Source organism: Vanessa tameamea, chromosome 24 (assembly GCF_037043105.1).
Source record: "Vanessa tameamea isolate UH-Manoa-2023 chromosome 24, ilVanTame1 primary haplotype, whole genome shotgun sequence".
NCBI classification, from domain to species: Eukaryota; Metazoa; Arthropoda; class Insecta; order Lepidoptera; family Nymphalidae; genus Vanessa; species Vanessa tameamea.
In genome coordinates, this window is record NC_087332.1 from 5,355,717 (window position 1) to 5,383,275 (window position 27,559).

General features: G+C 30.8%; 1 protein-coding gene across 1 annotated transcript; it reads left to right on the forward strand.

Annotated features, from left to right (window-relative positions):
• Nucleotides 1-6,567: 6,567 nt before the first annotated feature.
• On the forward strand, nucleotides 6,568-26,481 carry LOC113402716 (muscle segmentation homeobox-like). The gene is made up of 3 exons (XM_026643025.2): nucleotides 6,568-7,279; nucleotides 25,086-25,270; nucleotides 25,715-26,481. The coding sequence occupies exons 1-3, from the start codon at nucleotides 6,685-6,687 to the stop codon at nucleotides 25,955-25,957; spliced, it is 1,023 nt and encodes a 340-aa protein (XP_026498810.1). The 5' UTR covers nucleotides 6,568-6,684; the 3' UTR covers nucleotides 25,958-26,481.
• The last annotated feature ends 1,078 nt before the right edge of the window (nucleotides 26,482-27,559 follow it).

Genomic DNA, 27,559 nt, shown 5'->3' on the forward strand with positions numbered 1-27,559 from the left:
AACTGAAAGAATTGTCGTTTAACTATTAATAAACTGTAAACCGAATACTAAAACATTTAGGAAAAATAATGTTACTACTAAATCATAAGTGTAGTTACAAATAGCTCCATTAAAAATGAATAAAATGGCGTGGCACATAAAAATATCAACCGAATCATTTAGAGGCCAGCTGTAAATCAATGTGAATGTATAAATCAACGTAAGGAAGGAGTTTTTATATTTAGATCTATTAGTAAATACTAACATTTTATCTGCTATACAGCTTTGTAAAGTATTTTGTATTTATTCATTCCAATATTAAAAGTCATCGTTCTCTTTTGTAGAAGGTCCGTTAAAAGTAGGTGGTTTTATTAGCATAATTGTTTTCTTCATAACGGTGAGAAAGAGATAAAGCTGACTTCTATCATACGATATGGGATTTTCTTTTCGGCTTGAACCATTGACGTTAACTACTTATTTTATAAAATTTATATTTTATATTTTTTGTTACTGTACAAATTCAACTGTTTTTCCTTTGTGTATTATTTTAGAACGCGTTACTATTTTATTATAATACTAACATGATACAAAATAAGAGCGCGCTCAACTCGTAGAATGTACGTGACTGGAACTTTTAAATGGCACGCCTTAAAAATAAAAAATAAAAAAACAGAAGATCAACATGACACAAAGACCCTTTTTAATTTATATTACTTATTATTTGTTGTGACAAAATTCAATCTTTTTCATATTCTGTGATATATTATAGTATCTCGTATCGTAATAATTAAATATATTGTTTTAGGTAGGAAAATGTCAATTAGCAGAAGCTTTGCCGCGACATATCTTTCCTTTAAAAAAATATGATTTATGACAAGCGATGTAACACGACTCGTTATGAGGTTACAAATTGTCTATGCCGCTGTTTTGTTAATAGACTGATCACTGGCACTAGTGTTGAGACTGTGTCGATAACTTCCTGTAATATAATATTTAATGTATTATTTTTAGCGCCAACCAGTGTAATATATTTTTGTTTTTTTATTTTCGTCTTAAAAATTTATGATAACCCGTATCGAACATATTAATTATATTAAGAGTTAAATAACTTTTAAAACTCTTCTTTAAAGATACTCCGATATGCTTTTGTAATATATCATAAAAAAAAAAAATTACAAGTTATTTTTAAAATATAAATCAAATTTATCGATGTTCTCAGCTCACAAAATATATATAGGTACATACTGTAATGGATACTTCCTGAGCAATTATGCATTTAGAAAAACTAAAATTTTGTCTAATTTCTATTTCAGTATCGTCCTTATGTACCTTAAAATAGGGGCTGTATTTTTTTACTACGATATCTATAATCCGTGGTTGGTTGGTTTCAAGGGAAATATTTTTGTACGGAATTCTATTTTGACATTCGTGTTAATCGTGCGCAGGTGTGCACCGGCATGTAAGGAATGCTATTAATATTTATACAGAGCGACATTTGTACCCATATCTGTGAAAACCGCATGAGTTACAGATACAGCACTTAATGAACCACTGCTGGGCAAAAGTTCTTAATAGAAAAAAGTTTTTAGACGCGTAGGTTTTATGGATTAATCATTTTAGCCTAGCTTCATTTATTGTTAAAATTCTGTAGTCATTTAGAGCTACAAGTAAAATTATAGAGTAGTTAACAGACGAAATACTTATGACTCGTTATGAAATTCTGGATAATTAGATATTCATAATGGTTAGAAAGCGTGCATCTTAACCGATGGTTGCAGATTGACATTAAACGAATTTTCATGTGTTTGTGTTTATAATTCTTCTCGTGCTCGGCGGTGAAGGTGAACATCGTGAGGGAACATTTTTATGTGTCTTATGTAAGTATGATTTCATGACAATGAAATTCTGCCTCATGTGTCCACCAACCCGCATTAGAGTACTGTAGAGTTATAACTTATAACATAGAGTATAAATTCCAAAACCTTTCCTCAAAGGGAGAAGAGACCTTAGCCCAGCTGTGGGATATTTACGGGCTGTTATTTTAAAAACTTATCTCAAGACACCGTGGTCATAATAAATTAAAAGGTTCCCATGGATAGTTACGAAATGACAAAATATGTATATTCCACGTTCAAAGCCCACGCAGAAGTTCGTTATATATTATAATTTGTAAGTAGTTAGTTTATTTGAATTCGTATCTTTCACTTAACATATCTAAAAATGCGCAAGAGCATCATCGTTGCACGTTATCAGTTACAAATAAGATTTTGTTTTAGTTCACATTTTAAATTGTAATTTATTTACTAAACATTTTCTATATAGTTAAATATTATCAAACGAGTATTATTTTTATATTTAAGTTTATACGGTTATTACGCTTTAATTAGAAGATTGTTATTTAAAATAACATTTCCAGTGATATCGTTTATAATTTCGTATTGATTTTATAATTGTATCTGCCTAGCTTTACTATTATGAATATTTAATATCGAGACGTTTGGTGGATTAAGACATTGGCATTTCCCGCCAAAACGTTTAATCAAATTGAGTGAAAATAGTGAAGTAAAAATCAGATCAAAATGTTTAAACTAACGTGCATTCTAAAATTGACACATTTAAGATATCCTGAAGTTGTCTCCGATTGATGCACTCTAACTTAACAACACTCTCATTCTAATATACATTCTAATTTCATTTATGACCGTACAAATTGCCAGGATAAATATATATTGTAAAATAGCTCAGATATTCATTTAAGAGCTGACGCTAACTTAGTTCAAAGACTAAGCCTTGTGATTTAGAGACGAATGGTGTCAGCGTCTTGGGTATAATGCCACAGGATAATATTTTGGTTAGGTGTTTTTATTTAAATATAAAAAAGGTTAATACCTATATATTTTTTAAATTTTATGTAGAAAATAAACATAAGCAACAAATCATTCAATTTAAAATCCCTATAAATTATTACCCTTAACATCCTGGATGATAATATTAAAAAAAAAAAACAGTTCTTGTCAAGGTTGTTGCATAAGCGCAGCCCCTAAATCATATGGAGAAATTCTTCAAATATTTTTATGGTTTTATTTATATTCCAAGTCCAGGATACCACATCATTTGTAGGGAAGTGGAATTCTTGAACACGTGGTGCATTTTCTGCCATTTCAAATACATGTCTGTTAATTGGCTTTTTTGCTATAAACATTTTGAAGGTTCATATTTTTTGCGTTAATCTAAAATTATTTAATGAAGCTGTAGTTTGCGTGGTTGATCTCGTTAACTGAAATTAACGAGAACTACTTGTGTTATTGGAAACATTATTTTTGCCCGGTCATATGTAGATAAAGATTAAAGGTATATCTATCTATGCCAAAATTAGTTTGTTTTTTTTTGTCTTGTGACGTTGCGTGATTGTGTGACGAACACATATGTTCACGTAATATCCTTTCGTCTGGATTTCAGCTATCGGTGGCCAATCCTATAGACTAACCAATTACACAAAATATATCGATAGATAGTGCACAAGTGTGTACCGCAAAGGAAGATGGACTTTTCATTCACTCATTGGATCATTTGGGCACGACTGGAAAAGGATGCAGGACGCAGGACGCAGGACGCAGGACGCAGGACGCAGGACGCAGGACCATCGCATAATTGTGTACCATATTCCGTTGTACCTTGTAAGCGAACTTTCTAACTCTCGAGAAATTCTTGAGAAAAAACTCATCTCTATTAACCCTATCTGACCTGGAAATCTGACCCGAAATATGGGATTTTAATAAGCTAGTCTTGAGTTGTCTCGTCGAGTGCCTTTCTTGAGACAGTTAATTTTACATTTAGAATAATAAATATCAAGACGAAGATATCTTACATTATACTCAGCGAATATCCTGGTCAGTACCCTGACCTAGCCTGGCCCTGAGAGCTATGAACGCATGCAACCCTTCAAAGAAAATGTATGACGTTTGCACCTTTTACAAACAGATTTGGATCTTTCGCCCTACATATGGTAACAGTAGGTGTTTAACGAGCTACCTTGAAAATGTGGTGCAGCAACGTTTCGTTCAGAATTGAGCGTTTAAAGTGCCCTGATCCAGTGACCGCGTCAGGCTAGGTATCTATCGTACTTTGTTGGATTATAATTTCCCTATTCTTAGAATATGAAACGACTTAATTCTTCATGCTCTGAAATAAAATAATTAACAAATAATAATAAGATATTCATTAAGCTATTAATGCTCGAAATAAGACAAGCGAGATCCTCCCTCATAATAAACAATATTGTATTAATATCACGTCATTTATCTAATACGGAAAACCAAACCAATCTATCCCTATCTACAAATTTACAATAAATACATATCAAACAATTTTCACCTTTAACACTAATGCAATAAGGTATTTAATAACCGCTATAACTTTGCTCTCTCACACTATTTTTCTTCGCACCCCATATAATTAACTGTCTTCCCTTCCGAATACTAAATGCCTATTTAGTACCAACTATTATAGTTAGAGGGGGATGGATATAAGAATTTTGCATAAGAGTGAACGAGAGGGGCGAGGTAGGGGTAATAGACATCACCCTAAGTTTGCACGGCTTAATATTAGGGCGGTTATAGATGTGAGATATAATGACATAGGACCCTCTGGTGTATTTTAAGATGAAACCGAGTGTGAAGTGATAGGAAATTGTTTATTTTCTCCGAATATAATGCAGTTTATTTTAAAATTGACTTGAAATAAGTACCTACCATATTTTGGCTGATACTTTTTCATTAGCTCCTACTCTATTTTTATTTACTAAGCATATCATCATGGTTTAAAAAAGACAAAAAGAAAATGTATTTAAAATACATACTTTGCTTTACGACTCTCAGAAATATTATTTCTAAAAAGTCAATTAATAAATTTTAATAAGGCATACTATATTGTCATTAAAAAAAACTAAATTACATATGACGTCACACATCAAGTTTCGAGACAAATTTTAAAAAGTATACATTTGTACTTACATTCTGTATATATGTAACTAGGTACGTATATTGTTGTGTAGCAGTGTGGTGGTTTAATTCATAAATGTACAATATTTCCAAACATAAAAATAATATACTGAGAATTGTGATAAACATCTACATTTTTAAAGATTTTGTATTCAAATATCTATTAAATAATTAAGTTTAACAATTCATTAACGTATGTTATTATCTTTTTATGTAATTTATAATACCTATTATAATAAACACATTATGTGGTAAAGAATTTAAATAAATAAGTGTGCAAAGGCATATGTTACTGAGCCTTATCTTTGTACATAAGCCTTTTAATTTATTATGTAACTATACATTATATTAGTATTACACATTTGATTAAATGTCTGCTATTCTTCGTAATATGAAGTTAAGTTCTAGTAGGTACGGAAGTGTCACGAAAACAGAGGCAAACTCTACGTTATATTGATTTATAAGGGAATATATAACATTCAATTTTGAATCTTTTAAATTAACTACTGAAGATTAAAACTCAATTATTTTTAAAATTTGGTAAACGATTCAGGATTTAACCTCAGTACCTTGAAATCTGCAGCATTATAAGGTAATCAATAGACCAACTTCGTAGAATAGGTAGAGATAAATAATTTTGGTACTGGGGAATACTTTGGAAAAATAAATATATATATATTATTTAACCCCAGGATCTCGAAGTCTGCAGCAATATAAACTAGCTATTAGATTAACGAGATAAGCAATAGTTATAGGCTAATTTGAATCAAAGAAATATCAAACGAAATTAATATTATTATTTCATTGACATTTTTGTTCGTTTTCGTTCTGCTATATAATAGTATTATTAATATTATAATGATTTATTTTGAATTTAATATTTTTTTTATGATATTCATATCTATTATTCAAATTTGTTTTAATTAAACAGACTGACGACAGTGGAAATTAATTGGATTATAAAAAATAGGTATCTATTGAACTATAGTTTAATCTAACTTATGGGTAAAAAATAGGTTAAGGGAAATTTCATTTTCATTTACTACAGTTTGAAGATATTGAATCTTTAATCCACACGTAATATATTTTAATTAATCTGTAAATATGAGACTAACCTCTACTAATTGCCTTAAAATAAATAAATCAAAAAGCCGAATGTCACTACAATGGCAGAGCGGCAGTAAATCACGAACGCTAATTTGAAACGGATCCGTAAACAGCGCGCCGAAATTCACCAAAACGCTGCCCCTGGCACTAATCTCATAAAGGGAACCAGCCGGAGAATCTCTCAAAAGGATTTAACAAGCGGCATTCACGACTGCTCATTATATTTTTATACTTTATACCTCTGGTGGCGGACATAAAGTGCGCGATCAAAACGCGCGAACCCCTACAAAAGGTAATTATGTTTTGATTCCTACAAAAAAATCGAGTATCACAAAGGAGACTAACGAGATAAGAGCGTGCTAAATCGCTCTCCCCTCGGCCCCCGCTCGGATCAATTCGGCTCCGAACGGTCGATTGGCGGAGCGGGATGGCTTTATTTCGGAGGCGGCGCTCGTCACGGACACGCCTCCGAGCCGGTGCGAGGGTCTCCGCCGCTCCTCGCCGGCCAGTCAACCTCCGACCGCGCCCGCATGCGTACACGATCCCACGATCGCGATCCTAGTGTGAAACTGTGCTAAATGGAACTGACTGGCGTTCAATGTTAAAGAAACAAAGATACGAGGACAAGGAAGTGAACATGGCGATACAGAGTGTTTCGAGATACCCGAGTAGCCCGGCGGAGGCGACCGAGCCACCGAAAGCGTCGAGGATCAGCTTCAGCGTCGCCTCAATATTGGCTGACACTAAAGCGAATCAGGTTGATGAGACGGCTGAAATGATTAGGCATCATCGAACGATACCAGAATCTCCTCTAAGACAATCTCCGGCAGCGCAACCCGAGTTACCCGGCGGGAAGTCATTATCTCCCAGGCCATCATCCCAAACCCCTCCCCTGAATCTAAACGCCTCCGCAACTGTGACATCGTCGGATGACGAATACGAAGATTCTGTAAATCAAGAAGATTCGATAGTGGACGTCGAAGATTTGCAAAACGGAGTTCAGAGCGATGAGGACGATAGAACGTCGACGCCTAATGAGAAAGAGAGATTAGGACCTATAAGACCGACTCCGTTCAGCGCGTTGGCAGCGGCGGCAGCAGCCTACCACGGCTTGAGCTGGCCTGGGGCTCCATCAGTCGTGCCATCGTTCGGACCACTGTTTCAATCGCATTTCCCAGTTGGACATATAACAGGTTAGTCTCAAATAAAATATATTTTGGTTTTAATATTCTAATTTCCAAATGAATAATTTAAAGAAATGTGGTGTCAATTACTTATACAACATTGGAAGTTAACCCAGAATTTATATAATTTAGTCGTGTATTTCAATCGTCGGCCGCGTAGCGCCGGTTTTTGTAAGGGTACGCTGAAGTTTATAATTTACTGCAAGAAACGCCTCACAGTCATCAATCACTTTTTTTGTAACCTTAAAATGTATCTTCATGTTTATTGACTTTTATTTTACTGGTACTTTCTCTACCGGAATGTTTATGGTATATCTTATATCATGTTGAAAAATATTTGGAATATTTCTCCATGGTTATTGATGGGGGCAATTAAAATAAGTAGTAGGTCACTTACATCACTAATAGGTAATACTTATAATTTATAAATATCTACGGTACATATTTTAAACTAAGTAGAGGTGTATGGACGCATAAATTGTACTCGTATTAAACAATTAAATATGCTGTTCTGTTTTATAAGTAACCACCTAATTATAATATTATAAAATGGTTTAGAAATTAACATTAAAATTAGACGAAATCTTATTAATATTAAATACTTCCTTCTTAACTATACGGATTCTCCTTTAAGCAAATATTCTTATTAGATTTACTAATTCATTTATTTCCCAACAAGATATATCTGTGTTAATCCAACAAGTAGCGATATAAACAGTCAACATGTTTAAAGTGAAAAATTTAGTGTAAGTTTACCAAGGATAAACCTCTTGACAATTGGGACACGATGCTAAAATCTCCGGTAACCCCTTAAGAACCGGTCGTCCAAAACAAACACGCAAATAAAGGGGCCAAATAAGCCTTACATAAATAACGGATCTGTCGAAATGCGAAAACAATATCATCGGTAAGATGGCGGTTCGAACATGGCCGACGACTTAGCATATTATTCCAAAATGATCCAAGATTTCGTGGATCAGATAAATTTGAATTGTATTTATATTTTTTATTGGTTTCGATAATTAAAAATTTATAAATGTCTATGGTATTTATTGTACTGTATATTGGTATTGCAGTATTGATATTTTGATTACGTATAAAAACAAATTTGTTTAGGTAATAAAATGGGACGTACCTATGTATTTCAAATATTTATTTATTGATTATCTAAATTAGAAGATCGACGTAAAAAAAGGACTTGCAAAATATTTAATGGAAACAAAAAAATGACTGCGATTACATCTTTGAACATTTTTTTTTCGCACGTCTTACAATGTTTGCTTAAAAAATTCAAGCAATTAGGACGGTTTCGAAGAAGTTATTCGTTTATATGATCACTGAGGACGGTGACATTAATTTTCAAGATTACTGCTGCATAAAATATATGCATATAAACTTGTAATAAAAATACATACATAATAGGTAATGTCAATTTTATATCTGATGCTAAAACACAGCAGACATTTTAATTTGCGTGAATTCAAATCATTAAGAAAATTTAATACTTAATATATTTTAACTGTGGCGTGCTAATCGCTTAGTTTTTCTTCGAGTCTATTAAATCACAATATTCATGTTTTTAATATCATTAAATTAAAATTCGTTATTAGTTAAATAAAAAGTTATTTGTTAAGTAAAGCGCATTGCTTTTTTAACTAATTTCATTAAACATAATTAATACATTACTTATTGGTATGTTGTCTCTTTGTAAACGGGTTTTTTAATAAGATAATTTGTTCACATTTTCATTATTTTCAACGTAATATAAAATGCTTAAGTATCCACAAAAATTACTATTACAATTAAAATACGCAAACGAATTATCTATGTTATTGACTAAATAAGTTGTTTTTTTATTGGAATGTACCGATCACGTGACCAGACGGATTTCGAACCTGAATAAGATACTAACTTTTGTTTAGTTATCCCGAACGGGAAATATCAATAACAAAAGCAGTCAATACAACAACTATTATAAATTTTATTTGCTTAATTGCTTGACACGGAAACATAGCGTTGTTATTGAGGTACTGACACTTAAAGTACTAAAACAATACACTACGTATTTGATAATAGAACAATTATTAATATGATTATGGAGATAATAATGATGGAGATGCTCAGCTAGTAATACTCTATTTCTATTACCGTAAATAAAGTTACATACCTTTATTCTTTTCAGACATGTATTAATACACAATTTAAGCTATTTAATAATCACGTAGAACGGAGTAAAAATTAAGCGCTTAAAAATTTTGGTACTTACACGTTATATTGATACATAATGTGGAAACATTATATATACCTATCGTAAGATTTCTTTGTCCCTTATTCGCGTGTTTAACATTTAGCATGACATTAACAGCAAATGTGCTTGAAGCACGGTTATTAGTACAATGAAGAGTATTAAATTTTATTATAATGTTTTTTAGTGAATTCCTTTGCTAAAAATAGATAGATAATAGAATTATTTATTTTAAATATGTTGTAGTTATCAATTGAGTGTAGTTATTTTATTAATGCAGAAATATGACATACGTTAGTCAAATCACTTTTTTTAAATCGTTCTTCTCAGAAGGAGCAAATGTATTGCTACATACAGCCTCGCCTTCAGCTTAAGCAAATTAATTATTGTAATTATTTAATTGTCATTGTCATTCAAAATGAATAAACAGACAAATATAAAACATAGTTTAAATTGACTATGACTAATTATAGCGAGAGAATAACTAGGTAATTATATTTTTATTATATAAACAACAAGAAATATTAATGATAGAGTAATCTAGAGCAGTTTTTTAAAGCTACATGATGCAGTTTACGAGTGCGAGATTTTAATCGCAATAGTTTATCTGTATTTTTCATTTTCTAGTAATAACTAGTTCTAGTCCGAATCTAGTAAAATAACTGTAAATTAATACAAGTGTCGGGTCTGTGATCTTTCCAAATCGAGGCTGAAAGTTGACGTTACGGAAATTGATTAAAATTATTATAAAAAAAATTAAAAATTAACACAAATGTATCAAACACGCTGGGTTGAATTTTTAGCTGGAATTGTTCTATTGTATATGTTAATAGTTATTTATTAGACGAGTAAAAAAATAAATATATTTTATTTTGAATTTCGGGGTTTATCTAGTTGTCTCCTTAGATTTGAAGTCGCATCTGCGTCTGCGCAAGCAAAGTCACAGATAATAAGTATATAGTTGGTTCACATGTTCTAAAGGCCATATCTATTTCCCTAATTGATTTGAAGCACATGTTCAGATCATCATGTGATTATTGCATTGTGTATCGTATATAAATGCATACCGAGTGAATTTAAGCCGGCATTAACATGCACTCCGCTCCTTGTAATGGCTCATTGTCACGTGAACTTAATTTATTTTCAGTTTTACACTAATTAAGTGTAATTTTTTGCCTTTTATTGTGCAGTCGTAAATATGTCAAACATTTCTGCACTATCACAATCCATTAATTCACTTTATAAAACTGTTGAACTTTTGTATGCATATAATTTATGTACTAGTTTCGCGTGTGACTTCTGTCCGTTCGTTTTCGTATTTAAATTACCATGAAATAATTAAAAAAGACGTTAAATTGTTAGGAACAAAATGATCATAATTGTTGCTTTATATTTTGTGTCGTCTCATTATTATTTTTTCGTAATCTTTATTCTTTTTAATCTATCTAAAAAGAAGGTCAAGTACATATTGACGATTTTGTCAAGAGATAGGTACAAGTTCTTTGTACGGCTAGACGTAAAACTTGACCAGAAATTGTATGGTCGTAGCCTGTCTTATAAATTATTTTATACCCAGCGGTGAAGGGAAAACATCGTGAGGAAATCTGCCTGTGTCGACACGTAATTCTGTCATGTGTAACAACATCCTCGAAGGAATAAATTCTAAGCCGTCTCCTCAAAAGAAGTGAAGATTTTAAACTAGCAGTGTGACGTTTACAGACCGTTACTAAAACTTTTTTACCCGTTGCAAAAAGGCTATAAAAACTCTTTCGATATTTGCTGTTATAATATAATTACTACAATTTGATGACATATCATTTGTAGCTTAAATATAACTAGCAGATTTGTTTTTTTTTTTTTCTTAAATTGATCGCTTCATTAATTTACGAAGACAAATGTATTTAAATACATGTATCACGAAGAAACTTTAGAGATTTGAATACATCGATAACATTTAATATAATTTGTTCAATTACAAACAAAAAAATCTCGCTCCTGAACTATATCTGGAACCAAATCAATCCAGCTTTAATGCCTGCCCTCCACTGAATGCGCAATCACGCATCGCTTTAGATAGTTCAATCTACATTTTTTTTCAGATTAGTTATGTTTCTAGAACATCTATAATACTTATATTAAAAAAAATACAATTAACATGGCTGTTTATTGTTTTCTTTTCTCTTTTTTTTTTAAAATATAACTGAACTTTGTGACTTTTATTTAAGAATTTTGTTGATTTTTAATGTCACGTAATAAATAAGAAAGTCGTATTTTATGAAAGTTATATTGTTTCCTATTAGAGTTAAATTTATCTTTTGAAACAAAGAATACACGTGTAGGTACAGTACTGTGCAGTTATAGAAAATAATGGTGCTAATATCAGCGCTGCAAAGCGTAGTTTATTCGCTGGACTTTTATCCTAAACGTTGAAAAATAAAGGACCTGTTTTCTTATCGGCACAATGGCCTCTTGCCTTTGCCGAGTTAAATACGCGTTAATACGACTATAACTTCGTATTTTCCTATTTGTTTACGAGTCCGCATAATAGACTATTAAGAATGTTAAATTACTAATACAAAATTGCACTGCTTCAGTGGAATTGATTAAGAAATAATTTTTTTTTCACGCTTATCGAGCTAATGGTCTCGTGATTATTGCAATTTAATTATATCTGTGCCTTTTACTTAAATGTCATTGTATATAGCTGATATCACGAAAACATATTTAAAATTAAATTCGTAATTAAAGTGTTGAAAAAGTTTTATTTAAAATAAAATGCATTTTTTTTGCCTTTCATTTTAATATTTGTTTCTGATTAGGTTTTTTAATTTCTTAACGTTAAATGACATTCGTTTGCTGTCTTAATTAACTAATTTGATTAAAATTGTTTTTATAGCAACTTTGAAAATTATTATCTTTTTTGCAAAAAGTTCATCCGTGAAAAAATACAATACGTAATAAAATAACGCGGCAACACTTTTTTTGAGAAAAAAGCATATTTTTTATACTTAGTATTCTATTGTTTTTTTCTATAACGTATTAAATAAATGCTTAGCGGTGATAAGATGAGATATAATTTTCCTTAACCTGAAATAATATGAATACAAGATCCCTTTCTAAAGGATTTATAGTTTTGATTTCACATCTATTGTGTTCTTATTTATCAAATAAATGTTTCTTAGGAACGCGTTACCTTACAAATATTCGATTTAATGACACACGTGTGCGTCAATGTTACATATGTAAAAGTATCTCTCTGTGCGTTTGTTACCTAATCACGACTTCAAGTAGCATGGAGCCTAGGAAAAGGGATAATGACAGACATATACAAGTGGATTTAAAGGTCAAAAATCTAGACGGAGAGAAGTCTCGAGGAACGGCAAATGTTGTTAGATAGGTAGATATAATAGCGTGATGCGATGAAAATATAATAATAATTATTAATTGAAATTAATGTATTTTTTTGATGTTATATATAAATTTTGTGAATTTATTCAAACGTCATTTGTATTCCGGCAGAAGTCGTTCGGTATCAAAAACCCGACGCAGCCAAAAGCCGGTGGCTTGTTTGTGCAAATTGACGAATTTAATCGCCTACCTTGTTTCGTGAAGGAATGCATTTTGCGAAAAAAAGAAGCAAAGAACCGCGCGTTTTAATGGGCATTTCTAATTGGTCAACGCATAGGTCGAGGGCAGAATTTGAAATTGCACAAAAACATTCAATGACCAAGGAGTTTTAATATGCGATTTAGCAAAAAGTTCACTCGGAATTCATAGAAATTAACATTTCACGTGAACGAAATTTTCTTTCAGTTGTAAATACTGTTCTACGAATTGCGTGTGGTTCTCCGGCTCATTTGTAAAATAGTCAAAGAGCAAGCTAACGTTTTGCTCGTAATTTTACATGCTTTTAACTAGTGCACTTAAGATTTAAACTGCACTTCTGTTCATTGTCTAAAGTCGTTACCGGCGTCAACATTGCTGTACTTCTGCGAATAACTAAAAATATATTTGCTTAAAAGTACCAGCTTCCTTCAAAAGATTCCATTCCAATTTGAACCTTAAGCTAAAGGTTTTAAAGCAAAGGGTTTGCCAATTAGCATGATTGTTTGCGAGCTCTAATTTGTTCGTGCAGGAAGCACGGATGGCGTGATGGGGATCCCAGCACCGTATAATCTTTACTTCTGATGTTATCTAAAGATTTATTATGCTCTGTCATCGTCCGCGAGATGGCAGCACGCGTCACTGAAGACGCTACTGGATTTATCTTTTTAAGATTAATTTAATTTTATGTTATAAGCCTCAGTATTACAGTACATTTTAGTTCAAATTAAAAAAAATATGTTCCACGACCTCCCATATTGCGATATTTACTTTATTACCAGTGTAGCTGCAAATGGCAAATAATATTGATAGGATTTATATAGGGATCCTTTATTTAATTTAATGTGAAATGAAGCTATTCGTAAATCGGATACTTTTATGAAACGTTACTTTAAATCAATAGTTACTCGCAATCCAGACATTCAATCGAGCGATTCGCACGCAAACGAATCGAATCGATTAATCGCTCCGTTACCGTCCGCCAGGCGGAGCCATGCGTCAATAAAATACTTGTAAAACTATCGCGAAATGAATTAAAACAGATGGCGAGCCAATTAGGAAAGGCAATCGTGCGAGTACTGGTAGAAAAAAGACCTTAAATAACCCTACAATTCAATTTGTAGCTTAATATCTAAAACTTAAGGTATCTATTTGAAAACCCGTCGCTGAAGTAATAGGGGTTTCGGGTTACCACTAACGAGTCGCCCCGATAAGAATTTACAGTTACCTGATAGACAAATATGGACGTATTTATCGTTGAGTTTGCACTTGGTCGCTTGGTTCTTCGTGTTATATTATTGTACGCTTGTAATGAGCTTAATACTGTAACAAATTTCGAATATGCCTAATTGGTTACTACATGCTCTCTTCGTTTGTGATTTTACGAAATTTCTTAAAATATTGCAAATTATTTTATAGATGAAACGATTGAGTTGATATTTTAGTTTAATAACAATTGGTTGTTGTTATTTCTGGAGTTCAAGCGTCACATCATACAATATTGATTTTTTTTTAAGATTAAATATGAAGAAATTAATCAGACAAAGCCTTCGTTTATATAAGATGTATTATTATTATCAATATATGATAATAGGCAGTATATACATGAGGTAAATAAAAACAAATGAAACCGAAAAATAATTTCTCGTACAAAAAATATCGTAGCGATAAAAATATCATCAATTTGTAAGCAATTATTTAAAAATTCGAAATAAATACAAAAACGCCTATAACTTTTTAATTATTCCACAAAACGAACTGGAATAGTTTAATGATTAATAAAATATTGAATAATAAAGATAAGAAAATAGTATTTTACATTAAGAAAGCGGACGATACTAATTGTCTATGCTCTATAAATTCCAGATGCTGTTAAGATATCGATGATTTTAGTGAATTATCAACGAATAATTTATTATTAATCGTCTCAAAAGAATTTATAATGTATATGCAAATATCCGTTAATAGTTTCCAAATTTTTATATAGTCTATTTTATTGCTCGCTACTGTTTTAATGGGATATCTAGAGATTACGGAGAATGGATATTATTGATTGATCCAAGCGTTATAATTAATTGCATACATAAATTCATTTTAAAATAATATTTGACATAAAAATATACATATATTTACTCATGGATATCATATTTCTTATTTGAATAATTAAATTTCAATCAATTAATTTAAATGAATGCAATTGCTCTTCGACTAGATTTTTTATATCAAATTAAACGATGGAAATTTTTAATTTAACGAAGAGCATATAGAATTTTGTGTCCACAGATGAAATAAATAAAGGATCGAATAAAATTTCACAGATTATAAATGTCAAAACGCAAAATAAATTTTCATTCGCAGAATCATAATCCGGGTTATAAATACGGATAACTATCATCATATTATATTTATTAATTTTAATTAAAAATAAAATAGCGTGGCGAATTATATAATTTGTCATCGCGGTTTGGTCACATTGTATTCGGACCATAAATAACGGACTTCTTGGAATTAATTTGAATACTCATTTAGGAAAAATAGCGCAGCAAATATTTTTAAAATACACTCCTTTGGTCACGAATACCTTACAATCGTTCCGCGTTTAATATATTCCCGCTTTATTTTTTTATCGTTTTAACATCAAATCTGTTAGTGCTTCATAATTAGAATTTACTTAAAAGAAAGAATTGTTTTTTTTTTTTGAAGAGACGTAGGTTTTATGGCTAATATTTTTTTTTATAAATATGTGTTCACACTCTCGTTTTTTCCACGATATAAAAAAAACGTCGCAAGCATAATTTTTCAATTTTAATTTATAAAAAATAATACATAAAACATGTTCTATAACTAGGTGGGCAGCGTGCAGCGTGGGAGTCGGGACGCCCCGCGGCGTACCGGCGCACGCGCATTAACATGTTCATTTATTAATATACCCTGTAGAGTTTGTAATATTGACGATATAATTTTATTATATTATTATACGGTAAAGATTTGTCATTATTGAAAAATGAAAGTGTGGAATGTCAGTATATTTCGACGATTAATACATTTCAAAGTGTAATTTATTAAAACGATATAATATGTAGATTAATTTTTAAATTCAAGGGCATTACAAATACCTACTATTTGCAATGTTGCGACCTCGACCTCTCGAAATGAATTCAAATTGTAATTTTTAAATAACAAAATGTCACCATCTGATTTGTTATCACTGTGTTTCCCGAATTATGATGAAAAAAGATCTTCCCATCCCTATTGGAACACATTTTGAGTCAATTATATCTTAATAGGAATCGTAAAGTATAGGAGAGTATATTATACAGCATTAGTCCATTTAACACTGTTTATTTACTTACTTCCGTCCGCGGTTTAGCCCATGTGAGTTGCGAGAGTAGTCAGGTACCCTATGTTTCTATATACCTGACAACATGTATGCAATTTCACGATAATCGGTTGAGTGGTTAAGACGTGGAAGCGTAAAAAATAAACAAATACACTTTCGCGTTTATAATATTAGCAATGCAATGGTATAAATCCTAATATATCGTGTTAGTAGGTAACGTACCTAAATATTGCATAAAATTTATTATAATACGTTTTATCATTGAAGTTTATCTTATTGAGGTCGATAAGTCAAACATTGGAATGTTTTAACGATTAAATTTTAACATTTTCTAAATATAACTTCATTAAACTAATCGTTATTTTAAAAATCATAAAATATATATTATTATTTGACCACAATTGTAAATATCAAGACAATATACATAATTAAATTGCTATATTATATATATTTTATCATATCTCGGTTAGTTATTTACAATTATAATTAATACTAATGAACTTTATCCTCCGATTATTTTTATAGCGCGATTATATTTTTAATTAATTTGACCGAAATCGTTGTGTAAACATTTTATTTTATTGAGGATAATATGTTTTATGATCGAATGAGCTCATTGAAATAGTTATATTTGTTATTTTAACAAAACAATGAGATGAACTCTCTTTTATATTTAAAAATATATTATTTAAAATTCGAATGTATTCTTATAGTTTTAAATATTTCAAATTGAGTGCAATATAATTAAGACCTTAGTCAATGAACATTGATATTAAAGAGATATAGGTCACTTTCATAGTATCAATGACTATGGGATGCAGAGATTGCGTTATCTTTAACTCGAATTACTGGAATCTTATAAACAAAGTTTCTTAACATATTCTGGGTATTTCTATCTATTTATTAAATAATACTATGTTACTATAAAAAAATATTATACTTTATATTTATTAAATATTTTTGAATAATCTATATATTTTGAATAAAGCTGAAGACGTGTTTTGTTTGGTTGAAGGCGCTAATCTCAGGAACTACAGGTCTATAGCATCACGACCAATAGGAGCGGAGTATCAATTAAAAATGTTGCAAAAATGGGGAAAAAATATACATTTTTAGAGCTTCCAATGCGTGCGCTGCGTTTACGGTTAATGTCGCAAAAATCATGATAGAATCGGTGAATATTATTATGTAACAGGAAAATGTGGTCACATAAGCGTATCCATTCTAAACGCCATCATATAATAAAACATATATATGTAGGTACTACGATAAAGATATAGCATAATTTAATTAAAAAGCCGTTCAGATTCGCGCACATAAACTTCATTTTTACGGTTGTGTATAATAATTAAAAAATTGTGTGTAATTTCAAAGAAATATCACAAAGTTATATGCGACAGTGACTATTATAATTATAAAATAAAAGGATACCCATATCAAAGTATGATATCACCGCAAGTGGGTTTTCAAAATATATACAATAAAATACGGAGTGTGTTACAGAATACCACTATTGAATGTATCTGAATGATTCACGAATCCATGGTAGTGTGAAGGTGTTCGAAATAGAACCAACAACGTAATCAGATAATTGCTTACAAAACTATTTAAAGAAGATACAACATTTATACCTACGAATTTATCATTAGTAAATGTTTTATGCGAAAAACTCTGTTAGTTCAAAAGTTACTGTAGTTTCACGTTAAACGAATTTGTAAAATAACTTTCTAAAAAGTTACGAAATGTGTATTGTTGGCTTGTTATAATAATTCAATTACTACAAATGTATTGTGCCAATTGTGTTCATATAATACATCATTTTGAGACCATAATAGATTCATCTTTGCAACATATTCAATCGCATTGAAATTGATATTTTGAATGGTTCTATAATTGTCTGATCATGATCTCTTGAATAATCACGTTATATTAAGGTCCAATAGAATTTCGTTTACAACACAGGCGATTGGTTACTAATCGCAATTGACAGATAATATTTTGATTTTAATTGGATGAGGTGGCTTCTAAGTGCAGAATCGTATTCTGTTGTGACCAATAGCGGTATGTTGTATAAAAATATGCAAATATAAACAAATAATTTACAAATCTGTAAATGTAATATAAATAGAGCAGGGTTGCTACATTGTAAGGATAGCTTATATCGATATCGATAAAATTATATTAAAACTCGCATTTAAGTATATAATATTCAATTGAAATTAACTACAGAGTTCTAAATGGAAAATAAAATTATTTTATCTCCATAGCGAATAAACAGATGAACAATCATATATTCGTATTCATAATAATAATTATAAGGAACAAGTAGTACACATAGTTTAGATGAATACTTACTTTGCGCATTGACGATTTAAGAAACGGTTAACATTTAACTAGCTGCTCGTTCTGACTACGTATGGATAAAATTCATACAAAGTTACACGTCCAATTAACCCTTCCCCCTTAACGTTCGAATTTCAAAAAATATTTCTTTACGGATCTTTTCTCATTATAAAATAAACCTAATATGTACCAAGTTTATAAATATTGAAATTTGGAACCTACTATTAAAAATCTGTCCCGAAGTCGTCACATGTACTTAACACCAATATATTGGTTAATGACTAAAATGGTAACACTAGGCGCGGTCCACAAGTCATGCTCCTAATTATAGAAGCATTCTCAATCAATTATACGCAATAAGACAATGGATACATTTGTACGGGTAAGAGAAACAATGTTCGTTCGTTTTTTATTTGATTGTTTAAAGTAAGGAGGTACTTTTAAATAGCTTCATAATACAAAATGAGAATTAATTTGCGACGGGATAGGATACGGGATAATTAACTAATTAAATACAATTAACATTATTGAGTCTACCTTAGGTATTAACTACAGTATTTATTTAAAAAAAAAACTTTTCCTGTTATTAGGAAGAAATATTTTTCCTTTATTCCTTTTTTAAATGAGGTTTCAAATTACAATTTACTTTTAATCTTTAAATATTATTCCTTTTATTTATAGAATCGTTACATTATACAACGACCAAATCCATATATGCATATTATATTAAAAACAGTAGTAATATTTCTATTTTCGGTTAAAACCGTTACAAAACCGCATACAAATGAATTGTCCACAGATAAAGTAATTTCCAGCTAAATCAGCGGTTTGAACAAGCAGTCAAGTGTTGTCAAGTGTTGGCTGTACGCCAAAATACTAATGTCCCATTGAATAGTGCTATTTGTATTGCGTCGGGGCTAAATGCGCGCTTTAGTTAATCGATACAGACCAGAGCCATGGAATACGCTGGAAATGACAGTTTATAGCTGTGTTTGTGTGTGTGAGTCACTTTGTGATTTAGGTATTAAGGTCGAAGTTTGTATTGGAGTCGTTACAGGATTATTCGATAATGTCTACCGTAAAATATTTTAGTTTTGTAGTGACGTGTTGTATGTATTAACGTTTACATTTGACTTATTAATAATAATAATGTTCCTTTAATTATAACATCATGTTAATTGGCAACACTAAGATGAGTTCAGATTCAAATTATAGACACACAATTATAACACAAAGCTGGAAACATAACTCTTGCATATTCCGTTATACAAGGCGAAAATAAAACTGTGCCTCTGTAACAAAAAAGAAAACAGTTTTAAATTGATATATATAATACTGGCACAATTTAAATATTACCTTTGACTAACATTAAAAATAAATCGGTACAAACCACTTTATCAAAGTACTATCAGTAAATTAGATCAAATTAAACTTTACCTATAACATTCAAGTATTAAACTACTATTTGATCTAAACAATTAAATCAAAGCCTTTATAATAACATATCCGGGGCACAGTTTAACGGCGGACTTCCGCGTTTTCTATGGCCCGGTTCAAAAGCGATCGAGTCGCGTGATGAATGATTCTATACAAGACATTTCGTTTGATCGCCAGATAAATATTGTAGGTGTACTCGGAGAATTCGGGAAGACTTGTTAATGGCTGGGACGGTCTTTGTTTGAACCGATTATGGAGATTTATTGTGATGTCTCTCGCTTCCTTTTTGCTTACGAATGCTTAGTTAACGTTGCTCGTTTACGTATATCGATTATTTTGTCGTTGAATAAAATAAAATTTCAATGATATCGTCTGTTCCATAGATTAATATCATATTTAAAAAAAATATGTATGTTTGCAGCCGGGTTTTTTATCTGTGGAATAAAATATAAATATTTGACAAGTGTTCTTTTTAAAAACTACAAAAAGTCAAACTTATTGTTGAGATAAGACTATGATATTTAACTATGAAAGCTGCTGACCGTTAAAAAATTGGCGGTAAAACATATTAAATAAAAATATCGAATATCGGTTCCGACTTCTTCGAAAATAAAGTTCAAGCGTTAATAATACTTAACTAAGTAGATTAAAAAAATCAACATCATTCAGATGCGCTATCATTAAACAGATCGCTCAATAAAGTCATAGAGTCATTTATATTTACGATTGATCATTAGTGTAAAACACTACAATAAAATAGCATTTTCTGTAAACGCAACTCCCGCGCAAGAATTCCCGCCTCCGTTGCACAGACAACAAAAAACGTCAAGTTTAAAACATCGGAATGAATGACATACCACGCCTCGCACGATTAATGGTGGTGCTTTCACAAAAAGCAAACTCGCTCATTAATATATCAACTGTCTTTTTAGCGGTACTGGAATAGTACGGTCAGCATATCATTTAAATTGATTTCATTAAAATCGATTCTTATTATATCTCGATGGAATCCCGGCCGTAGTGAGTGTCAACGTACATTGCAATTAATCTATAATAAAATTCCACAGACCATTTTACATTTAAAAATAAATAAATTTAAATTGAATGTTAAACTATTAGTATGTATGTACAGGAATATAGAACTTTTCCTCTTATATACTGGGTTCCTTCAAACGAGGCGTGAAGAGTCATCTTGCGGGCCCGCATGGCGAGGACGACTAGTGCAGTTCATTGTCTCTGGTTGTACTGGCCGTCTTCGCGTGGACTCCACTACTACTCACCATAGTGGTAGTGGAGTGGAGTGGAGTGGAGTCATACCCGGTTAATATAAATATAATTGTATACATGTAATTGTTATATGATTCTTGTTTTAGATTAACGACTGAGCTTTATTTGCATCAGTACACAAATTATAAAAAAAAAATTACCTTCTAAAATAATGATCCAAAGGGTCTTTTAAAAGCTGAATTGAACGAAGTACATATATTACAATTTTTAAGGTCAAATAAATTATTAATTATTTTCTAATGAAATTAATTTTGATATCAAATGAATTAAATTATCAATTCGAAGGTATTTTCAATTTGAGAAATGTACTTATTTCTCATTATTTCGACTATAAAGAGAATAATGCCTGAAATAAAAAAAAAGTTAGACAGAATGAGTGTAAAACAATGGCAAAATGTATTTAAATTTTAAAACGAGTCGTATTTCTTTCAATACTCTTAAACGCGTATAATTCAGTGAACATCTGCAGCCGATATCTCTTAGACAATTAACTGTGAAACAGACATTTCTCGTGCAAGTATTTTTAAATATGTAATTTAGAGGTGGACAATTTAAGGACGAATGCACATGCTAAGACCTATTAAGGAGTGGCTGACAAACCCGGTTAATGGTTTCTTTTTAAATTCAAATATCGAACACACTAAATGTACACAATAAACAAGAACATATTTTTTAAATGTTCAATACATTTTATTACCGATAAATTTAATAAATATTTTCTCCCTTTATTTTTTTTAGATTATTGATGTTAGCTTTTAGACTATTCAGAGGCAACACATAAGGATTCAAATAACATACTTAACATAAGTTTCATTCAATTATTAGGATTTAAGAACTAATTTATTAAGCCGTGTACTGAATATTGATTGAAGTCGATAGTGCATTTTTACTTTATTCAAAACGACAGTCTCCCAGTCGCATGTGTACCTAACTTTATTATTGTTTGAGTGCGCCGGCAGCCGCTTTGACATCCTAACACGACATTAATACACATGAACTTTTTTTCGGCTGTCACATAATTTACTTTTTTCCTTGCTTTTTGTGGCCCATTAGCTATTAAGCGACTCGTGGTGTTTGACATCGGGATTAATATGTTGAAATCGTAAACGTTGTGACAAGGTTAATATTTCTAATAGAAGCAATGTAACGCGGATTTCTTGTGCATATGATATGGTAATAACTTCTCTATCACTTTATAATAGAAGCTAGATTAGCGTGATCATTTGACCGAGATAAATCTATTTATTTTGACACGAGCAATTTTTTTTTATTGTATCTGAGACATTTTTTTTGCCAAATTTTAAGCACATCTGTGTAATGTTACTTCCATATTATTATTGGTCGTGTGTGAGGGAAACAAAGCTTTTATTACTATTAAATTGATTGTAGTGAGGCGTATTTATTTTCAATTGCATCAAATATTAAAAATGAAATGTATTAATACGATTTATGCGCCATTGGTAAATACTCTAACAATGACAGTTTACAATTATGAAGAAACGACTCGTTTTCCTTACGGATGATCCCAAAAACATCATATACTTATGAATGATTAAATAAACGGTTGCTTTAAAGTCGAAAACGATCTGTTATTGATATAAAATAACGATTCGTTACAGATATGAACCGGGCGTAAATATCACGATGAAACAAAATAGCGTCGACTACTGACAATTATTTGACATTGATATGTCGCTATCAGCGATATTTACCTAACCTTACATAGTACATAATTAGGTACATATACATACGTACATACGTCAATTATGAATGACCGCTCATGAATTGATTTGCGTAATTTGTTTATCAAATTGACTATCGACTTTCTAATGCAATTCAATCAATCAACGCACAAACACTAATTAGTTAGTAAACAGTGATTAACATCGTTATGAGCTATAAAATTTTATCATAAATTAGTTAAAAATAGCAATTATTCATAAAGATTAAGCGATTCTTGTTGTTTAATATGTTTACCGTTGTGTCAGCCCGTTTGACCGGTTCTCGTGTTATTATAAGCTTTAAATTTTATTCAATTAAATATACAAATATCACTTATCTAAGCTATTAGCTATGAAAACAGCATTTGTTAAGAGATTTGTAATTTGTTTTTTGTAAATTAATTTTCAATCATATATAGATAGACACAGTTCGTGATATTTTATGTGAAATGGGTAAAGACGACTATGAAATTACTTTTTATGTAATTATATATATATATATGTATCGTATAATCAATATAGAGATCTGCAGGACCTGTCTGACAATGATTTATCAAATAGCAACTTTGTGTTACTGTTTGATTGGTAATTGAGATACTGTGATTACTAACCCAAGGGACATGTGTAATTTCTTAAACCCGGCCATTAATGGTGTAAAAGTTTAACTTATTGTGTTTCAGTCAATTAAAGATGACCTTTTACAATCAGCAAATCCAGTTGTATCACTAGAACTGACTAAATAGTTACAGTAAGTAATGTGGACCACAAACCTCTAAATACTTCTTGTATAATAAGTCTTGAGTTTGATTGATAAATTGACAAGTATCACCGTATGATGTTTAGATTAAGAGTAAAAATAAAGACAATAATTATTTATTTTACTTTCTCGATATTTGCAATACGCTTAAAACATAAGCCCTAAACTATGTATATGTTTAAAAAAGCCAAAGCGCTTCATCACTTTGTGGTTTTTTTATACGATAATGAGGAAACATAAACTCATTCGAGTTAGTAAATATGATCTTTAATCGAATATCTCAAGCCGGTCCAGTTCAAATATACTCGGTTTTGCGTATTAATACATGTTTTATCGCTAAATCATTTAAAAATGACTTTGTATAGATGTTATCGTTAGGCCGCGGTCCGTTTCCTCCGCGTTGCGCGTTATACGATTTATTGAGAAATAAGCGGCATTCCACAGAAGTCTTCGGCTATAGAGTCGTTTACAGAACTATTAGTTTTATATATTATACCTTTTTAATTCAATTTGTAAAGAAATATATTTACAAATGACCTGAATTTTATCAATAAAAACTTTAAAAAAAATAAAGAATGTTAGCTGGTATTTTTTTAAGCTAAGGAAATAATGTATGCAGCCAATAAGAAAACCAAAGGTCATTGCACTTTATCTCGTCTGATTATTTTGTACGTAAATATCGTATAGCAAAATTTAATTTAACACTTAGTAAATAGATTGATTAGATTAAATTGATTACAAGTATCACTCGCTTTTAACGAGTTATTGAGACTATGTCTAATTATAATATCACAGATTGTTGATATCGAAACATGGCAATTGTTTCATTTAGTTAATATATTTTAATTGATACGTTGTCCAATTAAAATGTTGCATTGTCATCAGTGATACTAATATTTAGACAGTAATGCTGGCTGGAAATAAAAACAAAAGATATACACCAAAGCTACAGACAACACGTCTGTGGGGATTTGATTATTTGAGAACAAAAAAAAATTATATAAAAAATATGGTTTTAAAAATAGAACAATAAGTATATAGTAGCATGGGAATTATTATTAATGAAATGATTTCATTCACAGACGCCAATGGCGAGCCACCAAAACTAAAATGCAATCTGCGTAAGCACAAACCGAACCGCAAGCCCCGGACTCCATTCACCGCTCAACAACTGCGGGCTCTAGAGAGCAAGTTCGTAGACAAGCAGTACCTGAGTATAGCTGAACGGGCAGAGTTCTCGTCATCACTGGGACTGTCAGAGACACAGGTTAGTTAGATATATTTTTTTATACATAGAATTACTAACAGAAATTACAATAGTACCAACTTGATAAAAAAAAAAAAACTTAAGCTAATTGTACTTTTACTTATATTTTTATTTAAAATGGTTTTTAAATGTAACATAATATACAGCAGAAAAAAATTGGTATTGAAAATTGAGTTATAATGGAATCAATTAGTTTCGTCATAATATCACAATTAATAGTTATAAACATATTCATATGTCTATATGCTAAAAATATACAAATATTTGCATATAAAGTATGCAAGTAAGCAAGTAATTTTATACTGTAGTTATAAAAACAAAATAAGTCTTATAGGTTATAAAAAACGTTATCAGTTACAAACATGACCTCTTTTCGCACGTGTGACCTTTAGACTTAGAACGTTAGTGAAACATATTACAATAATTGAAATTATTTGTCATCAGGTCAAAATCTGGTTTCAAAATCGTCGCGCTAAAGCGAAACGCGTCCAAGAAGCCGAGATCGAGAAGCTCAAAATGGCGCAGTTTTCCCGCCATCCCCACCACATGTACCCTCACCCGTTGCAGCAGTACTTCCCCCACCACTTGATGGGAAGGCCCCTACCACCGATGATGCCACCGCATTTGGCAATGCACACCTCTTTACCTGGCTCACCATCTCCAAGTACACAGTCAAATGGACAGTAAAAAAAATTGAATATAAATTGTATATTTTTAAAAATTTAAGGTCAATTCGAATATAAAAATGAGAGCAATAAACTTCCGACATGCGTGAAATATATCAGTTTTGGTTATTGTAACGTATTGGTGTTAAAATTAATGTGAATGCGCGCTTAATCGACCTCTTTAATTTAAAATCTTTACCATTTAATTTAATAAGTTATTTCTATTGTTGTATTGACGCTAAGGCTGTAAGGTGCAATACGTTCACCTTTTTCAAGTGATAAGAAAAAAAAAATGTCGCCAAAATAGATAAGAAAACTCCCTTGTAATTGGTCATGTTCGATTTTCTTATATCTTTGTAAATTATCGTGTAAATATAGCTTAAGTTAACGTATTTTACTTAATGATGTAGTATTTAATTATAATTAATTCTTAAATAAACCTTTATAGAACCAAATCATAGTAACTATAATATTATACTTATTTTAGTACAAAATTATCCTTACGTCGGTTTTCAGGAATTCAAACGTTTAAAGTGTAAATAAAGAATTTATCTGTAAATTAAATATTTGTACTTGTGTAGTAAATATATTAATACTTGATGAAATATATAAAAGTTTTATTTTGCATTCCTCAACGTCATTAAAACCTTCGTAGTATTTCCTCTTTTGTATTTTTTTAAATTGATAAAAATGTAATTTTAATATTTAAAATTTAATGAGTAATTTTTGCTCTGTGAATTATAATATTATGTAACAAGATATTATTTTGAAACCGAACATTAATTATATTAAAAAAAACTGATACAATAAATTGTAGTCTCAAGAAAATTATTGTAATACCTACAATTCCGATATGAATATCACAGATTGGAATCAAATTCATCTGCCTTTATTTATTACAATATTAAAACAAGCTTGGCACAATTTTCAATAAATTTAAAAACATTAATGTTTCGTTTGAAGGCAATTAAACGCTCTATTCTTATGCCTCAAATAAATTTTGGGGATAGAAAAACTGTTGAGTGGCTAAAACAAAGTTCAATTAGACAAAGTTAATTAATGGATAAGATAAGAAACAAATTAAATTAAGCTCAGAATAATGAAACAGAATCGCAAACTTAAAAGAAAATAACGATGATGTCCTCCTGACCGATTTCTAAATTAGATGAACTAATTTGGTTTCCTCTCAACGTTCATTGGTCGTCTATTGCGTCATTGTCTCCAACCGACCAATGACCATTTAGATTAGCCTAATTAGTTAATTTTACTTTCAATAGCGTTTCACGAAACTGGAGGTATGTAATATAAACTTTTGTAAAGTCCAATAAAACCTATTTAGGTAAGGTAACTGGCACACGATATTTGGATGAATGAAAAAGTTTTCAAAATAAAAAAAAATAACACCAGAAATCTATAAGGTATATTGCTGATTAAATTAAACAACGATTTGATGAAATGCTGTCTGAAATCAATACATAAATTAAAAAAAAAGAGTCAATCAAAGCTATCCATAATATAGTCCAACGGGTAGTTCATTTTTACGCGTATAGAGATCTGTTATGTTTAGAAAAACTTTATTATCTTGGTGTGCGTGACAGCTACGCGTGACACTCGCCAAACGTCA